This window comes from Thalassophryne amazonica, chromosome 3 (assembly GCF_902500255.1).
Source record: "Thalassophryne amazonica chromosome 3, fThaAma1.1, whole genome shotgun sequence".
Lineage (NCBI taxonomy): Eukaryota > Metazoa > Chordata > Actinopteri > Batrachoidiformes > Batrachoididae > Thalassophryne > Thalassophryne amazonica.
In genome coordinates, this window is record NC_047105.1 from 40,325,812 (window position 1) to 40,345,614 (window position 19,803).

The 19,803-nt window shown below is 39.0% G+C and overlaps 1 protein-coding gene across 3 annotated transcripts in view; it reads right to left on the minus strand.

Moving 5' to 3' along the window:
* The window catches only part of tox2 (TOX high mobility group box family member 2), a 432,153-nt gene that overhangs the window by 104,247 nt on the left and 308,103 nt on the right, over positions 1-19,803 (minus strand). For all 3 annotated transcript variants that reach the window (XM_034166083.1, XM_034166084.1, XM_034166082.1), the window contains exon 4: positions 8,412-8,699. In XM_034166083.1, the coding sequence (XP_034021974.1) occupies positions 8,412-8,699 (288 nt within the window). The remainder of the gene's footprint in view (positions 1-8,411; positions 8,700-19,803) is intronic.

Here is a 19,803-nt window from a genome sequence, read left to right on the forward strand (position 1 = left end):
GACAGTTTGTGCAGAAATTCTTTGGTTATGCAAACCGATTGTTTCAGCAGCTGTCCGAGTGGCTGGTCTCAGACGATCTTGGAGGTGAACATGCTGGATGTGGAGGTCCTGGGCTGGTGTGGTTACACGTGGTCTGCGGTTGTGAGGCTGGTTGGATGTACTGCCAAATTCTCTGAAACGCCTTTGGAGATGGCTTATGGTAGAGAAATGAACATCTGTGGCATTGTGCTGTGTGATAAAACTGCACCTTTCAGAGTGGCCTTTTATTGTGGGCAGTCTAAGGCACACCTGTGCACTAATCATGGTGTCTAATCAGCATCTTGGTATGGCACACCTGTGAGGTGGGATGGATTATCTCAGCAAAGGAGAAGTGCTCACTATCACAGATTTAGACTGGTTTGTGAACAATATTTGAGAGAAATGGTGATATTGTGTATGTGGAAAAAGTTTTAGATCTTTGAGTTCATCTCATACAAAATGGGAGCAAAACCAAAAGTGTTGCGTTTATATTTTTGTTGAGTGTATATTTGATTGAATACACTGCAAAGACAAGATATTTAATGTTCAAACTAATCAACTTTATTGTTTTTGTGCAAATATTTTCTCTTTTGAAATAGATGCCTGCAACACCTTTCAAAAAAGTTGGGACGGGGCAACAAAAGACAGGGAAAGTTGATGAATGCTCAAAGAACACCTAACTGGAAACAGGTGAGTGTCATGACTGGGTATAAAAGGAGCATCCCCAAAAGGCTCAGCCATTCACAAACAAAGATGGTGTGAGGATCACCTCTTTGTGAACAAATGTGTGAAAAAAAAAATAGTCCAACAGTTTAAGAACAATGTTTCTCAACATTCAATTGCAAGGAATTTAGGAATTCCATCATCAATAGTCCATAATATAATCAAATCTCGAGAACTTTCTACACGTAAGCGGCAAGGCCGAAAACCAACACTGAATGCCCGTGACATTCAATCCCTCAGGTGGCACTGCATTAAAAACCAACATCATTGTGTAAAGGATCTTGCCACGTGGGCTCAAGAACACTTCAGAAAACCATTGTCAGTTAACACAGTTCGTCACTACATCTACAAGTGCAAGTTAAAACTCTACCATGCAAAGTGAAAGCCATACATCAACAACATCCAGAAACGCCTTCTCTGGGCCCGAGCTCATTTGAACTGGATAGATGCAAAATGGAAAAGTGTGCTGTGGTCTGATGAGTCCACATTTCAAATTGTTTTTGGAAATCATGGATGTCGTGTCTTCCGGACAAAAGAGGAAAAAGACCATCCAGATTGTTACCAGTGCAAAGTACAAAAGCCAGCATCTGTGATGGTATGGGGGTGTGTTAGTGCCCATGGCATGGGCAACTTACACATCTGTGATGGCGCCATCAGTGCTGAAAGGTACATCCAGGTTTTGGAGCAACACATGCTGCCATCCAAGCAATGTCTTTTTTAGGGACATCCCTGCTTATTTCAGCAAGACAATGCCAAGCCACAGTCTGCACGTGTTACAACAATGTGGCTTTGTAGTAATAGAGTGCGGGTATGACTGGCCTGCCTGCAGTCCAGACTACGAAGCGCAAAATACGACAACAGAGACCCCGGACTGTTGAACGACTGAAGTCGTACATCAAGCACGAATGGGAAAGAATTCCATCTACAAAGCTTCAACAATTAGTGCCCTCAGTTCCCAAACACTTATTGAGTGTTGTTAGAAGGAAAGGTGATGTAACACAGTGGTAAACATACCACTGTCCCAGCATTTTTGAAACGTGTTGCAGGCATCCATTTCAAAACGAGCAAATATTTGCACAAAAACAATAACGTACCAGTTTGAACATTAAATATCTTGTCTTTGTGGTGTATTTAATTGAATATAGGTTGAAGATGATTTGCAAATCATTGTATTCTGCTTTTATTTACATTTTACACAATGTCCCAACTTCATTGGAATTGGGGTTGTAAACTTTTTTCTTGTTATTTAAGATTTGATGCAAACTATAAGAAAGAGAGAGAGAGAGAGAGAGAGAGAGACGGCTGCAGAGAGTCTGCTGCATGTACGTTATAATGTTTTATGCATAAGATTTACTTATATATCATTTGTTACCTGCTCAATTTCCTGCACTTCTCTTGAATGCAATTATGGTTTGGAGATGCTAATTTGCAGACGAGTAGTTTCATGTGCAGCTGAGGGAGTAATCAGGGTGTATTCATGTTTGAAGGCTTGACAGATTGACCGATGTGCTGTCGAGACGTATGTGATGTTGATGGGTTTACCCGTAATCCTTTTCTCCACTTTACATGGCAACCAATAAACACTTATTTGGTTTCCCCACTCAGACCCCTTCTTCTGTTAAAATTGCCTGTACTCTACAATGTGACAAATTATTTCACAGGGGAAATCAAGTTGTGCTGTGTCGTTGAAATTTTTAAATGGTTGATTTTTTATGTTTTGCAATATCTGAAACAGTTTGAAAACTATTCAGCCATGTATATCTGCATAATCATTAATGTTATGTACATGTGATTTATTTTCAGTGTATCCTATTGAGTGTCTGACATTTAACAGGACCTATTGGAACATATTCAGACTATTAAAGACTGATCAAGACAAAATTTTTTTTTTGATGTAATACAATACTGATAAAAAAAGGAGTGTTTGGGTAATATTAAATCATTTTAAATTTTTTGTCAGCACTTTCAGCTATCCCACTGAATGTATTCCCCCCCCCCCCCACCATTCACCACCATCTTTCATAAATAAGAATATATTGTGAAATTTATTTAATTTAAATTCAGTGGAGAGGCTTAACAACAATTTCAAAGACATTTTACAACTGAGGTGTTCAGTAAATGGACTGCATTTATATAGTGCTTTTCCATGCTCAAAGCGCTTTACAGTAATGCCTCACATTCACCCCAATGTCAGGGTGCTGCCATACAAGGCACTCACTACACACCGGGAGCAACTAGGGCTGGCGTGCCCAACCTGGTCGGTCGCCAGCTGAGTTCCACTTGATCCCATGACACTGGTGCTGTAATGGACAGTGCTGCTATAACGGATCGATGCAAAAGGTGGCAGCACTGCACCAATAAGGATGTCAGCTACTGTTAAACACGATAGAAGAAGAGGTTCTTCTTCTTCTATAGTGCAGGATGCAGAGGAGAAAAAAAATAAAATGAGAAACAAATTTTTTTTTGAAGCAACATGACAGCTTAAACAGCCAAAATAAGTTACACTGTGGACAAAAACGGTATGTAAACAGTTCAAAAGTCAGTATTTGTATTAATTAATTTATTTTTCGTGCACTTGTGTTTGTGAACCCAAATAGTGAGCCGTTCGCTCAGATAAACTGTGATTTACTGCTTTTGTTAAAGATGATGACTGTGTTTGAGATTTTATTTGATTTCATTTTTTGTACATTCATTTTGTGTAATGTTTACACACAGTAAAAACACCAGTGTAAAACTAACACTGACAGTGTTAAATTAACACTGCCAGTGTACATATGGCCCCACCGGCAGTGTTAATTTAACACTGGTGATTTTACTGTGCAAAAGTGACATGGGTGAGCTGCTCTGTAACAGTTTATAAATATAATACAAAGATAAACTGACAATTTTGCTGTGATTTCTTGCTTTTGATAAAGATGACAGTGTTTCTGGTTTTATTTTTATTTTTTAGTTATTTTTTTCATTATTCCATGTGCAGCTGGAGGACTGCTGCACACAGACATTAGGTGGCTCAGCAGAGGTAAATTTCTGGAACAGTTTAATGAATTGTTGCCCAAAATTAAAAAAAAATTCTGAAAAGTTCAAACCATGCTGAATATGCACAACTTTTAGATTTAGTCTTTCTTATTTCTTGCTTCCTCTCAGTGCCAGAAGTCCCACTGAGGTAGGGAACAACTTTTCCAACTTTAATTAGGCGTTGTGTAAAGGTGCTGCGTAACTTGAGTTGTTCATTGTTGTGTTGTTACAGGCCAATCCTGTACTTATTCTTTGCACATTTACTGCAATAATGCATTATTCTTACTAAAACTTTATCTTTGTGCCAGGAAATTGTGTTATTATATTGGTGCACAATAAATTGCTGCTACGTTATGGCGTATGATATGGCTTGGTAGATCTTGATACACTGTCAACTTTAAAAGTTGATCTCAGTTCAAAAAAGGTTGGGCACCCCTGAACTAGGGGATTAAGGCCCTTGCCCAATGGCCGTTACTGATTTTCCGGTCAGGCTGGGATTTGAACCAAGGATCCTCTGGTCTCAAGTCTAACGCTTAACCACTGGGCCATTACCTAAGCAGGTAATGCTGAAGCAAAGGAGAGCATGCACCAACTGCAACTTTTAAATATGACATTCAACATCTCACAAGAGTGTACATTCCTGAACCACCCAGCAGGTGCCAGTATTCAGCAGATTGCAGCAGAACAAGTGCTCCCTTACTTTTCATGAGCTTTCTCTAACAGTGGTTCAAAACTTTGCTTATTTTTTTCAGTTTGCCATGAGTAATTTGGAGTACCGATGAAAAGTTTCAGTATTCGTATTCTTATTATTCATATATACTATTCGTTGATTAACTCTGTTTTCACTTTCCTGTTTTGCTTTATATGCATGCTAGCGTAAATCGTTTGTCAGCAGGTGGCAGATACATCTATGGAATATTCAATATTTATTTGCTTTGTTGATAGATAATAGATAGACAGTTTTGATAGATTGGATTTTCAATTTAAGGTGGACATGTCCAAATTTATAACTTTTATTGTTTCTGAGTTAATGCCCAAAGAGGCTGGTTGAGATAGATGAACTCACTCAACCTTCCTGCACTTTTGCGCAATTAGTCGTGCCAATGCGATGCGCTTTGTCCCACTGGATGCCACACTTTGTTCAGGTGGACACCTTGTTATATAAAGTAATCATTTCATAGCCGATGACACATATGCTGATGAAACCATCTGTCATCACTCCCAGAATCACAGAGAAATTATCTACAGCTGCAGCTTGTCTCATGCGCGTCATGCGGCGGAGAATGCATTTGAAATTGTATAAATATTTATAATATTCATATTGTAATAGATTAACAATTGAATTTTCATTCCTTCTTATGAGTTAGATAATGCATCTGTAAAATTAGTTTTATTATATATTATAAATGTCTTACTCAGAGGGAGTTTTCCTTACCACTGTTGCTCTGGGGGTTAGTAAGGTTAGACCTTACTTGTGTGAAGCGCCTTGAGGTAACTCTGTTGGGATATGACGCTATATAAATGAAAATAAATAGAAAAAATGAATTGAAAATGCCAAGAATGTTAGGTAATAAAAAAAAAAATCACAGTTTGATCATAAAATTAAAACAAATAATAATAATAATAATAATAATAATAATAATAATAAAGAAAGTTGTGTTGAGTATGACAACTCTTGTTCATGCATACTTAGTTCATAATTTCCTACTAGATTGAATCTCAAGTCTGAGGCTGTTCTGTTACTCATCACACCCTTAAGAATACTCATGTTCTGAGTTTATAAAAACTTGTTTTGTAAAATAGTTCCTTTACTATTGTGATTAAAAACACTGAATCTCAATTCTGAGGCTGTTCTGTAAATATTCATTCATACACTTAAGAATATTCATGTTCTGAGTTCATAAAAAATTTATTTGAATTTGAGGCTGTTCTGTTAATATTTTTCAAATAAACAATAAATATAGCAACTTCCGATCAATCCATATCAATTTCAGACTTAAAATAATGTACAGATGTAAGCCCCACCCATTTCTGGGTAACCACGCCTACTTCCAGTTTAGGCCCCACCCACTCCGAGTACACCTACAGATACAGATAATTTAGATGGCTGAACAGATACAGATCGTGGTGTACTCGCTCATCCCTATTAAACACCCTCTGTAATTTCAGTTTCATGTCAGGTTAGCATACATACTGTTGCATGTGTCCACCATAGCTTCTTCTCTCGTCATTTAATGGCAACTGTGACAAGTCATTGCTGACTGGTGAAAATTTAATACTTGTCACAGTATCAAAGAGGGTAAAACAGAGTAAAATAATTGTTTGAAGAGTGAGAGAAGCAGACTGCTACCAATAAACATGGACAGATAGCATGACTTTGCAGAGGTTTTGTGCTCAGTAACACAACCTGAGATCATATTCTCACACATGCTACCGGAAGAAGTTCTCTGGATTTACAGAAATGGTTTCTAACTACAGTATGTTTACACTGAAAAGCTCTTCACATATCTGGCAAGAGCAACTTTTACCAAAAAAAAAAAAAGAAAAAGAAAAACTCCTAAGTGAAAAGAAAGGGCGGAATTCACAAGGTTGACACAATGACATCAAATTTCTTCATTATACTGTGCAATACAGGGAAGTGCGCAAGCTAGCTAGCTAGCTGGTAAGTTGGTTCCACTCCTCTAGCCAATGCAGAGGAGTCGGTATCGGGTTATTTGGTCACGTGACTTTTAGTCAGGAGTCTGACATTTTGCTGATTAGCTGATACATGCCGCTCTCTGATTGGCTGCAGCCTTTGTTTACAACATAACACTGGAGTGGAACCAACTTACATTTTCGGTGGTTACGCCACAGCCAATCACAGAGCGTGGCGTGATAGCCAATAGCGGACGACGTATCAGATGGACCAACCACAGCCATGTTTTCAAAAACACGCTACCAGTGTATAAGAGACTGTGGTACCAGGGCTAGCTACCTGGCTACTTAGCTAGAAAACATGATAGTATATTAGGTTTTTGCTGAGAAGTTAATAATGAGGAATAAATTGTGCTTTAAATGGAAATTGTGTTTTGCAATCACAGTCCCAGGAGGTGTTTGTATGACAGAAATTTTAACTCTAAATTTGTGTAGTCTGTGTAGTGACACAAAATAAATTTTAAAAGGTAGATTAAAAATGCCATGCATATTTATGTTTCATCAAGTCACAGAAGCATATAATAATCAAAAGGTTGATAAAACTGTCCATATTTTATCAAACCCACTGGCTTAAAAAAAATAAAGTGGAGCAGAATTATGCTGCTGTCAGATCTGTGTGTACAGTAACTGCGCCGTCTACTCTGATGTTACTATAACACCGTCTGACGGTTTCATTGAAATGTTGATTTGCCTCCTTTAACTCCACCACCATTAAAAAACATTTTTACAAACAATCTACCTTTTGAGAAACTCATTATTGTATTTTTGCAAAACTGACATGATAAAGTACACTAAATTTGGCAAACATGGCCATCGATGAAGAGTTCTTTGTGTACAAGGAGTGTTCTGGAGGACATTCAGCTTCTCAAAGATGTAGGAGATACATTTAGTGCTAAAATGCTCTCTAAAAGTAGGACGGACATGCACACAGTATTTCAGAGTTTTCTAAATCAATCGCTGAGGAGTAGGATTTATCCTGATGATGGTTTATGAATGTGGCCCTTGACAGACTTGATTATGATTGGTATAACTTACATTTGGGCCAAGCACCTAATATCATTCACATCAAGCAAATGCGAAAGTGGGTGGAGCCTTAAAGTTTGTATTTCTTTTTAATTTATGAAGCCAAAATCATTGATGAAAACACGCTTCCAAAAACAATATATGCAAATTCTCATTAGTTTAAAGTGCGTCTATTAGCACTTAAATTAACCAAAACATTAACCTGTCTCCTTAAAGGGATAATATTGAAAGAGTTTTACATAATTCTATCTTTTACCACAATGTATGTCTGATGTTTCATGATAAACATGAGCTAAGTCCCATAATTCTTTGGATTTGCATGTATATCTCCGTCTGATATAAAAATTTAGTAATTTAGAAATTTAGTACTTAAATAACTTATACTAAACCTTTAGGACATATGTAACGGGATCATATTGTAGTGTGGGCTGGATCTGTGAGGCATTCTCACTGACTTACGTAAACCCTACGGTCAGATTAGCTACAAATGTTGGCAACAAGCAGTTGGCTTTGCCACTTGATAGGTGTTCACGCGGGTTTGCATGCTAACATATCCGTAACATGTCTTGTAAATCACTTCAGAGATGTTATGTGGTTACAAAAACAGCATTTTTTATTTTAGAAGTGTTTATTTCTTGCTAGCTTTTACAAAATACATGAGAAACATATTAGATTTATATAGAAATAGAGCTGTTTCAGATCGTTTTATTCCATCTTGGATTATTTTGTTCGAGTGAACACCTACGTGCCGTCATGCTGCCTATTTACTCGGATTGGCAGATGCGTGTCACATCGCTCAGCATTTGCATAAAATGGACTTCTGGTCTATTTTTGCCCCCGTTGGCTACCGATCTACGTAGTGCTACGATCTACGGAGTGCTACGATCTACGGAGTGCTACGATCTAAGGAGTGCTACGATCTATGGAGTCCTACTCACCGAGGGCATCTGGCTGGAGACGAGGTGGCTGTCCTGCGTCAACATGTTTGACATCATGAGTGTGGGCAGCTCCGGGTAGGAATACGGGTTGATGAGCCCATTGTGTGGTAGCGAGTGGCACAAGTAGCCTGTGGAGTCATGCTCCATCAGGTGAAGAAGAGGAGGTTCAGGGTGGTTCGGAGGAGTGATAGGGGGGATCTCGTAGTCTTCATCCCTGGCTCCATTTCCACTGGTGTTGCCGCCACTGCCACCTCCTCCCCCGCTGCCACCGCTCTGACCTGTGTAGCTCTGTGAGGAGGAACAGAATGTTATTTCTTCTTTTATTTCAGTGGTACTCAGATTATTTACGAAAGGTCCAGATATGAATTTTACATAAGGTCAGAGTTCCAGAAAAATAGATGAATATAAATAATAGCACATTTTAATACAAGCTTTACCAACAAGCCTGCACAATGTCTTTACTGAGAGAGATTTCCTGTCACCACTGATCCTCACAAAGCCTGAACTACCTCATGCAGTACAGTGCTGTTTTTATTATGTTCTCCTGAAGGGGGCAGATTTTACTGCACTTCCCTGAAAGCCACAAACTATTTTGATTTGGTACATCCCTAGTGACATTTTCCAGCCATGTCCAACTGGGAGGAGGCCCTGGGGAAGACCCAGAACATGCTGGAGGGACTGTATTTCTCAGATGGCTTGGGATCACCCAGAAAGACGTAGAGGACTTGGTGAGGATAGGGAAGTGTGGGATGACCTGCTTGGTCTACTGCCACTCAGACCCGTATAAGTGGTAGAAAATAAATGAATGAACAAATGTTAACAGACCAACCACAGAGACAGTTGGCAGACTTGAAGATGGGTTTATTTGAGCTTGTATTTTGCCATACCTGAACAGAAGAACATGAACCATGAACTATTCTCATGGAACAGGAATTTAGGACAAAAACATTATTTTAAGAACATTATGTTTTCCATGGCAAGAACCACTTCACCACCATACCATCAACACCTGAGCTTTCATTCTCCTGCAGTGGTATCAATGTCAACAAAACACTCTTTCCAGTGATCTCATGACCCCATAAGCTCTTCCCAGGTCGAGGACCCAGAAACATGAACATCACTGCTGAGGTAAGGGAATCTCTCTACAAGTTCAACATTTTTACCACATATAGACACTTCCAAATGTTGAGTTGACAATCAGCTCCACCAAGCTATGCTATGGCTCTGCGCTACCGATGCGCCCACCGTTTGAGAGTGAAAGCTGAACTGCAGTGAGGAAAATAAGTATTTGAACACCCTGCAGATTTTCAAGTTCTCCCACTTAGAAATCATGGAGGGGTCTGAAATTTTCATCTTAGGTGCATGTCCACTGTGAGAGATATAATCTAAAAAAAAAAAATCCGGAAATCACAATGTATGATTTTTTAATAATTTATTTGTATGTTACTGCTGCAAATAAGTATTTGAACACCTGTGAAAATCAATGTTAATATTTGGTACAGTAGCCTTTGTTTGTAATTACAGAGGTCAAACGTTTCCTGTAGTTTTTCACCAGGTTTTCACACACTGCAACAGGGATTTTGGTTCACTCCTCCATACAGATCTTCTCTAGATCTTTCAGGTTTGGAGTTTCAGCTCCCTCCAAAGATTTTCTATTGAGTTCAGGTCTGGAGACTGGCCAGGCCACTCCAGGACCTTGAAATTCTTTGTACGGAGCCCCTCCTTAGTTGCCCTGGCTGTGTTTGTGGTCATTGTCATGCTGGAAGACCCAGCCACAACCCATCTTCAATGCTCTTACTGAGGGAAGGAGGTTGTTTGCCAAAATCTCACAATACATGACCCCATCCATCCTCCCTTCAATACGGTGCAGTCGTCCTGCCCCCTTTGCAGAAGAGCACCCCCAGAGTATGATGTTTCCACCCCCATGCTTCACGGTTGGGATGGTTTTCTTGGGGTTGTTCTCATCCTCTAAACATGGTCAGTGGAGTTGATTCCAAAAAGCTCTACTCTGGTCTCATCTGACTACATGACTTTCTCCCATGGCTCCTCTGGATCATCCAGATGGTCACTGGTGAACTTCTAACAGGCCTGGACATGTGCTGGCTTGAGCAGGGGGACCTTGCTGCCCTGCAGGATTTTAAACCATGGCAGCATCATGTGTTACATGTGTAATATTTGTGACTGTGGTCCCAGCTCTCTTCAGGTCATTGACCAGGTCCTCCTGTGTAGTTCTGAGCTTTCTCAGAATCATCCTTAAGTCAGTGTACCATCATTAAATGTACAGCTCTGCCAGTACAGCGTTGCCTGTGTTAAAGACAGGAATTATGGACCTCCTCCAGCAGAGGTTTTTGAGAATCTTCCATCCTCGGCCACTTCACATCATAGTGAGAATGGATCCTTAATGAATACAAAAACGTAGTTTCCATGTAGCGTGCTTCTTTAGGTATGATCCAGCGTGTAGGTGCCTCTGTGTTGAGGACCGCAACAACTGGAAAAAAAATGGCCATGGGTACACCCCAGTACCACACAACTTCAACAGCTAGATGGTTGATGATTGAGAGGTGGAATGGACCAGCTGCCTGCCTAAGTAGTTGCAGTGTTTCATAATGTAGCACCAGCGTATACTTCCAGAGATGAACTGATTTTCACATGCCTTAATATACTGTAGCACAGGGAATAGTTTTATTGGCAAACGATGAATTGCTTTTCACTCATTCCAGTAAACTGACCACAATCAATACTTTGACCACTACATCAACAATCAGATAATATATTACAGCGGGTAAGTTTGAGGTTAGCTCACTAAAGGCTTTGAAATGGATTTGCACAATGAGTCCAAAACAATAAAGCAAAAATATATATTCAGAGGATCTTGTCACAATTTCACAAAAAGCCATGCAAATGGTTTAAATTTTCATCCATCACTTTGGTGAAATAAAAGTAATTACGCCAGAAATGCTGAATGTCTTATTTTGGAATAAAACCTCAATGTTGAGTGATTGGTAATACAGAAGACCAACAGCCTCTGTATTTGTGTTGTGTATTACTAACACACAGTAAGTCCAATCAGATCAGCGTTCTACACTGAGCAAGAGAAAAGAAAAATAGCAGGGAAATTCAATGGGGAATGAAAAGCAGTTTTGTCTGAAACGATTCAACTTGACTCCCATTGTAATGACTGAGTCAAATTAATCATCACAAATAATATTCTGGTGTCAGCCATTCAAGGGGTTTTTAATAGAATTTTTATGATTCATGTCTAGCAGTATACATCAAACAGTCAGTTCTGCAACATTTCTGAAATCAATTCAATATCATCTTTGTGTAGGCTGTCATCCTCAGCAGCAGAGTGGTCATTTATCTCTCAAACAGATACTTTCGGAAAATAAGGGGCACGGAGAGACAGAGGAAAGGAGAAAGGATACAGAGCACATTTTTTTTATTTTTCTTGTTTCTGTCAAACCTGTTTTAGTTTGAAGGTGCAAGTACATACCGAAAAGGTCCAATATGTCATTTTTTGGTAGATAAATTATAGGAGTGTTCACATATATAGTGAAAGTGTTTGAAAAAAAAACAAAAAACAAAACAAATGGTGATTTTGTGATATTAAATTTAAATCCCCGTGTTTTACAACTGAGTGAAAGTATGACCCTTATGTTGCCATTTACCTTATGAATTGTGCATTTATAAAACTGTACCTAAAAAGGAATAATCCTTTGATTACCAGCAAGATTGTAGTGCAATCACACTAGTAATTTGTAATGCAAACTTTAGTCTGTGGATTTGTCAAATAGGCACAACGGGATGCTCGTTGGTCTTGCAGAACATGGTGGGGATATTGTGCAAAAAATGTTGAGCTATTAATCAAATATAAATGTCTAATCTCACAATGGCAATGTTAAATTATTTAGTAAAATCAGTAACTGAGTAGTGACTTGATGTTGCTTGATGAATCCACAGATGACTGCATCAAGCTAATGTTTGAGCCACGCATGATACAGAGTGATGGTTTATTTGATATTAAAGAAGTTAAAAACTAATTGTTTAAAAAATGAAAAGATCAGACTCTTATCTGTCAAAGAATACTTTGTCTCCCTTTTTCATCACATCGAGTTTTCACCTTTATACTCAAATTTTGTGGTTGCAGTAGAGAAGGGTCAACTAAACTCAGAGCAGGAAGTCTTAATTAATCAAAAATAAATTGAACAAACTGCCCCAAAGACCAAGATAAAATGAGATAAGGTAGCATATACACAGTAAACTAGAGCGTTGCCTGTGGGGATCCATGGGCTCTAGATTGGGTAGTGTTTATAAACTAGGTAGCTGACATTTTTCAAGGGTGGTAATAAATTATGCAACGTTTCTATAATGATTTTAACTGAAAGTGCAGGAAATTAAAATGAGAAGGTTATGTGAATAATTGGATTTGGCACATTTAGTTGATGTCATGTTTTAGAACTGGCAAGGTTGAGATATGTCCATTGTTCAGAGCTTGTCTGGTTACCAGCGACTGATTAATGGTGATATCAACGTCCATTGTTCACTGTTGTTACTTAATAGCCCTAATTTTTCCAAAAATATTAGGCTGATCATCCTTTTCTTTTTCACTGTGTTCATCCTTGACCCAAATGTATACCAGACAGAAAATGTCAGCTCTCCCCAGTTTCTCTGTGATCAAACTTACACACACACACACCCATACACATGTACACAGGGGCCACTTTGCTTTGAATATATAGATGTATACCTTATCACGTCTGTTTATGTATTACACCCTGTATCATGCATGCCCTGATGTATCTGTATCAGCCCGAGTCCGAAGGGCTGATAATAAGATATTCATCACATATTACACCAAAAATAAAGAACAATAATCACACACATGAATCATGTAGAATGAATAATGCAGGTAAATCATGTAAATATGTAAATTATGAATGTTCTTATGTCTCTCTATAAAGTTATGAGTGTCCTCTTCACTAATGTCTCACAACTTCAGTATGAGAAGTTGTAGAATTCTTCCTGCTAGGGAGGCTAAAACTCTCTCACCTTGATCAGACATCTTGGCTGAATGAAATGATCTGAATCTTGTATCAGGATCCTGCACTTGTCACCAGGGTAACACAAAATGGGGGTGTGTCATAGGTGGGGCTGATTGGATGAAAATCAGGGCAAAACAAAGCCTGGTATTTTTTGTGTCACCCTGTTTTAAGATTTGTATCGCTCTGGTTTTATTTCCACAGTTTCCAGGGCTGTACAATTGATAGGAAAAGTATATGATTTATCAACCCTATTTTTACTGTATCTCGAGGGCTGGTTTATGAGTATAGGGCAGATTTTTGTTGTAATATATGATATTATCATATACTTATAAATGATATGCCAATATGATTGGATAAAACACTAAAGAATAAATAGCAATACACCCTTTTCGCGGACAGGTAATATTTTTCATACCACCCGAGTAATCAACCAATCCGCACAGCGGAGCGGCGCCATGATGAAGAGACGCGGTCAGAGGAACTGTGAAATACTGGTGAGTCACTATTAATAATTTCTTATGTGTCCAACCTCGTAGGTTTGATCATTAAAATTAAATTTGTTAGTTCTAAAAGCCATCATAATTATTTATAGGAAAACGTTCTATTTTTTTCTACTAAGGTTTGAACTTTGAGTGTTTACACAGGAGAGAAAAGTGAGAAAATGTTAATGCCTGTTTGAGAAAAGTGTATAAAGTGTGTAGTGAGGGGTTTTACAGCCTTAAAACATCTATAATAATTGTAAAAAATAACGCTGACTACTTCGTGGATTTCGCCTATCGCAGGTTACCACTGTATATGATAAAATCGTTATCAAGTTGTTCACCAATGAATATGGCTTTTTACACCCTTCAGAAAACCATGCAACATTTATCATTTATATGTATATGATAAAATTGTTATCAAGTTGTTTTACCAAAGAATATGGCTTTTTAAAGCCATATTCATTGGTGAACAACTTGATACCTGATAATACCTTATCACATGCCTGTTTATGTATCACACCCTGTATTATGCCCCGATGTATCTCTATGAGCTCCAGTCCGAAGGATGAGGGCTCATGCAGATACCAAACTGCAGATGCTATACCAAACTGCTTCTCATACTTTCAGGAAGAAGTGGTAAAAAGCTAACTTGTGAGCTAACAGTGGAGTATAAATACCCCCAAAACACGAATGAACAGACAAAGAAATCTTGTAAATGAACAGTAACAACAGACAAACGATACTAGTCAGCAATCATGCTAGCTACCCAAGCTAGCTGCCATCAAACGATTGTTTTTAATGGGCTAGGAATGCTACCTAGCTCAAGTTCAAGTTGATTCGGTTCAAGGAAAGAACTTTGCAACAAAATAAAACAAAACTGATTTCTCAGCCAGTCAACCCATGCAACCAAAAGGGTGTAGGTAGAAGCAAAGCTTATATACACCTACCCCTTTTAACTTTTCAGCAACTTTTACTTATCACAACGAAACCAAAACAAAACAAAGTGAGCAGCTCTTTCACTATAACAATTATATGAAAGGGATGTATTTGTAATAACATTATTAACGACAGTAATCTTTAAAACAAATGTAGCAACATTTATGATTTGATTTGGCTAGCTAACATGTAGCTTCTGACACTTTGACACTGTTTACTTGTTTTACGTCTGACAAAGATTTCTTGTGAATGGGGTTCAACGCAAATCCAATTTTCATTACTGCTGCACTCTTTGTAATACATTAATGTGGATTCCTTGAGTAAATGTAGCCCCACTTTGAAAAAAATAATCCAGGTGAAAATGAACTAAACTTTATTCTGCAAAATAGAAGTGTGACTGTAGAATTAGAATGCAGTGCACGCAAGCTATTTAAAAAATACATTCCCCAAGATAGTATGCACAGAACAAAATGAGATGAGCACTGAGATACCTATTTCAAATGTGATCATTAAAGTTAGGAATGCTGCACAAACTGAATTTCATCTGCTTACAGGTTATATTTAATGTCAGAAAGGAAAAAAAAAAAAATGTTGATTTAGTTTGTCTTCAGGCCGCCTGCAAATCATCTGATATAATTTTTCAGGACTGTCCTTTGAAGACAGATGTTTTTCTAAACCTTTGGGGATAATCTTATTGTTTGCTCTAATGGACAAGAAAATGAACATTTCCTGAGATTCAATTTCCCTCATAATTGTTGGAAGGAAACTAAATTGTCTGCTGTAAACATTGGAGCCATTGTGTGAAGAAAGTGTGTGTGTGTGTGTGTGTGTGTGTGTGTTTTACATCCCTGGCATCATCGCCATTTTTCACGTATGCTGCAAAACTCCAAGCTTAGTCATCATACAGAATCTTATTCTACTTTTGGTTTCTCTGTGAATAAATATATATCTGTACTGCGGAAACATTTTGCCGTTGCCGTCAGTTGCTCTTGACTGTGCGGGTGATGGGCAGTGAGGATGTGTCATGTGTTAGATTGCTGTGAAGGCTCATCCAGTGCCCTTGATGATAAAATGTAAATATCAAGGACGTTCCCAGTTGGATTGTGGCAAGATAAATTATTCATATGCCTCTATTTGGAATGAGATTGCATGTACAAAACCACACGTACACGCCGGCTAATGTATACTCTTTTCTCCTTTAAAAGTAAAATCCAAACAAAGGCAATGTATTTGATGGATTGTATAGGCCAGAGTGTGTCCTAGTATGGAGCTGGCTTTTCAAACAAAAGCTTACCTTTTCTTTTTTCTTTTTTCTTTTTTTTTTCCTCATGAAGTACTCATCGGTGGTTTTCATTCAGTAGTCAGGCCTGTACTAAAAGCTGCATTACACAGATTGTATTTTCTGGTTGAAACATCCTTTATTTCCTGATCAATACTATACACTATAAGAAACATTTTGTGCTATGCACAGTATGTTCAGTCGGCACTGTGAGTGAAACACAATCTGCAACATTTTAATTAAGGGACAGATCGCTGGACTGTAAGCGTTACATACCAGCACACCTTTCATTTGAAAGAAACAGATGAACAGACAGTTGGTCTGGGACTGAGAGAGAAAATAACATTGATTGGGGCGCTTTCCAGCTTGTCTTTTATTTGGCAAGGATCTCTCTCTTTCTGTCTCCCTCTGTATCACTGGCTCAGTATTCAAGGCCTTCTGGAGATGATATTGACTGTGGCTAATGGCTCATTATCTGTACATTCTTCTTGTTATTAGATTACCGTTACGATGCCTGGAGAAGTCTGGATTCAGGACATAACCCAATTATGCTATATATGAAATCTGCAAAGCATACAGTTATTAGCAACATACAACATACATTCATAGACATTATGGATTTAAAAGACGTTTTCCTTCTGGAAATAATTATCAGGTTGTCTTCAAGTTTATCCTGGCATTGTAATCGGGTCCTTGTGTGTGAGCGAGGGTGGTTTGCTTAATTGTTTTGAACCTATGAATGCAACTTTACCTTCAACTGATTTGGATTTTTTTGAATAAATTGTCAGTAGATGGGTTTTGATGAACAGGAAAAGGTTTAACAATATTTTCAGAAATGTTGACAAAAAAAGCAATAGCAAAATGGCAATATTTCTACTTAGTGACGGAATGCAACAGCTAGGTTTTGTCACCTCGTGATAAATACCATTCTAGTGATGCTTTTGCAATAACTGTAATTCCAGTAGTCATGGCCACAGAAGAGTAAGTGTAAATATTTACATTTCTTTTGTTAAAATCCAATATTGCAGTAACGTAATCTCTTTTAGCACATATTACCACAAAAATCTGCCCTATACTCGTAAACCAGCCCTTGTGAGGTACAAGAAAAAATAGGGCTGATAAATCGCACACTTTTCCAATCAATTTAACTGCACTGGAACCTGTCACAATAAAATCAGGGCGATACACAAAAAAAAAAAAAAGACACTGAAAATACCAGGCTTTGCACCTGCTTTTCATCCATTCAGGAGCCTCCATTTCTGGGCCCTCCCCTAATGATACACCCCCATTTTGTGTTACCCTGGTGACAAGTGCAGGATCCCGATACAGGATCCAGATCATTTCACTCAACCAAGATGTCTGATCAAGGTGAGAGAGTTTTAACCTCCCTAGCAGGAAGAATTCTACAACTTGAGCCTTATACTGATGTTGTGAATCAGTGAAGAGGACACTCATAACTTTATAGAGAGACATAAGAACATTCCATAATTTACATATCTACATGATTTACCTGCGTTATTCATTCTACATGATTCATGTGTGTGATTATTGTTCTTTGTTTGTCGTAATGTGTGATAAATATCTTATTACATGTCTGTTTATGTATCACGCCCTGTATCATGCACTGATGTATCTGTATCAGCCCGAGTCTACATGTAATGAGGTACACAGTAAATTTTGCTAAGTAAAATTTATTCTGCCAAAATTACAGCAACTTTAACTTTTGACGCCTGTCCAAACTGAAACTGATCTTTGTCACTATTTTTGCCATTTTTTGTCCCCATAACTCCATGACTTCTTTACACAGTATGTAATCTGAGCACAAAGTAAGGCTAAAAGCACAAAAGAGTTTTTGGCATAGCATAAAATAAAGCAGAATGCCACCTGTCATTGTACCAGCAACTGATGCATGACTATTTCAATGACTAGCTAAACCAAGGAGGAAGAAAACCAGAGTTATAAAATATGCCACAAATCAGAGCTATTAAAATTTTGTCTTTTCTATTCATTTGTACGAGTACTTTTCCTATTTGAAGAACATGGGCACTGGTGTGAAAATGTGCTGAGTGGAAAATAGCAATGACAGTTGAGCTGTGCTGTGTGCAGCCAGGTGGCACCAGGGTCCCATTCATTAGTTCCTGGCTATTCTGTATGAAACACCCACTGAACCAGACTAGGCTCTGTGTGACACACCCAGATCCTCTGTGTGAAAACCCAACAACTGCTCCCATAAGAAGCAGTTCCTTTCCTATTAAAGCAACAGGCCAAGAAACAGGTTGTACGAGGTCTATTAGAAAAGTATCCGACCTTATTATTTTTTTTCAAAAACCATATGGATTTGAATCACATGTGATTGCGTCAGCCAAGCTTGAACCTTCGTGCGCATGCGTGAGTTTTTTCACGCCTGTCGGTTGCGTCATTCGCCTGTGAGCAGGCTTTGAGTGAGGAGTGGTCCACCCCTCTCGTCGTTTTTTTCATTGTTTAGGAATGGCTCCGAGACTGCCGCTTTGCTTGATCAAAATTTTTTCAGAAACTGTGAGGGACATCAAAGTGGACACCATTCGAGAAATTCAGATGGTTTTTGGTGAAAATTTTATGGGCTTCAAAGAGATTATGGAGTGTTACTGTCGCTTTAAGGATGGCCCAGAGCGACTGGTGGTGCACCGCGCTCCGAAGCCGCCATCGACAGGCTGAGCGACCATTTCTTTTCTAAACGGATGGCTGTATGGATCCGTGACCATCGTGTGCAATTTCTCTGGTTATCACAAGAGTTGGACATCAACCATTTTCCGGCAGATTTCACTTTTAACAAGAGATTTTGTCATGGAAAGCTGAGCGGAGGCTTTGCGTGTCACGATGGATTCACTACTGGAGCGAGACAAAACCACCTCCGTTTTGGTCTCACAGGATGGCTTTGAGATGGCGTTCAGACAGCTGTCTGTGGTTTTTCCATCGAGTGATTATCCGAGAAATTGTGGATGTGTCTGGACATGCCAGAACATGTCCTGTGAGGCTTCATCACGGCGTTGCTTTGCGCCATGCGGCACCGCCGCGACATGCGGAATTCCTCCGCACGTCTGCCTCAATGTGCCGAAAAAGTGCCGATGTCGTCTTTTCACAATTCCTGTGCTAGCCAGATGACATCCCGGATAAAACACAGTGTCCAGTTTGGAAATGAACAGAACATTCCACTGTTACATGAGTTTTTGTCATGGAAAGAGGAGCAGAGGCTTCACGCGTTGCGGCGGTGCCACATGGCGCACAGCAACGCCGTGATGAAGCCTCACAGGACATATTCTGGCATGTCCAGGCACATCCACAATTTCTTGGATAATCACTCGATAGAAAAACCACCGACAGCTGTCTGAACGCCATCTCAAAGCAGTCCTGTGAGACCAAAATGGAGGTGGTTTTGTCTCGCTCCAGTAGCGAATCCATCGTGACGCGTGAAGCCTCCGCTCGGCTTTCCATGACAAAATCTCTTGTTAAAAGTGAAATATGCCAGAAAATGGTTGATGTCCAGCTCTTGTGATAACCAGAGAAAATGCACACGATGGTAACGGATCCATACAGCCATCCATTTAGAAATGAAATGGTTGCTCAGCCTGTCGATGGCCTGTTCGTGAGCGTGGCGCACCACCAGTCGCTCTGGG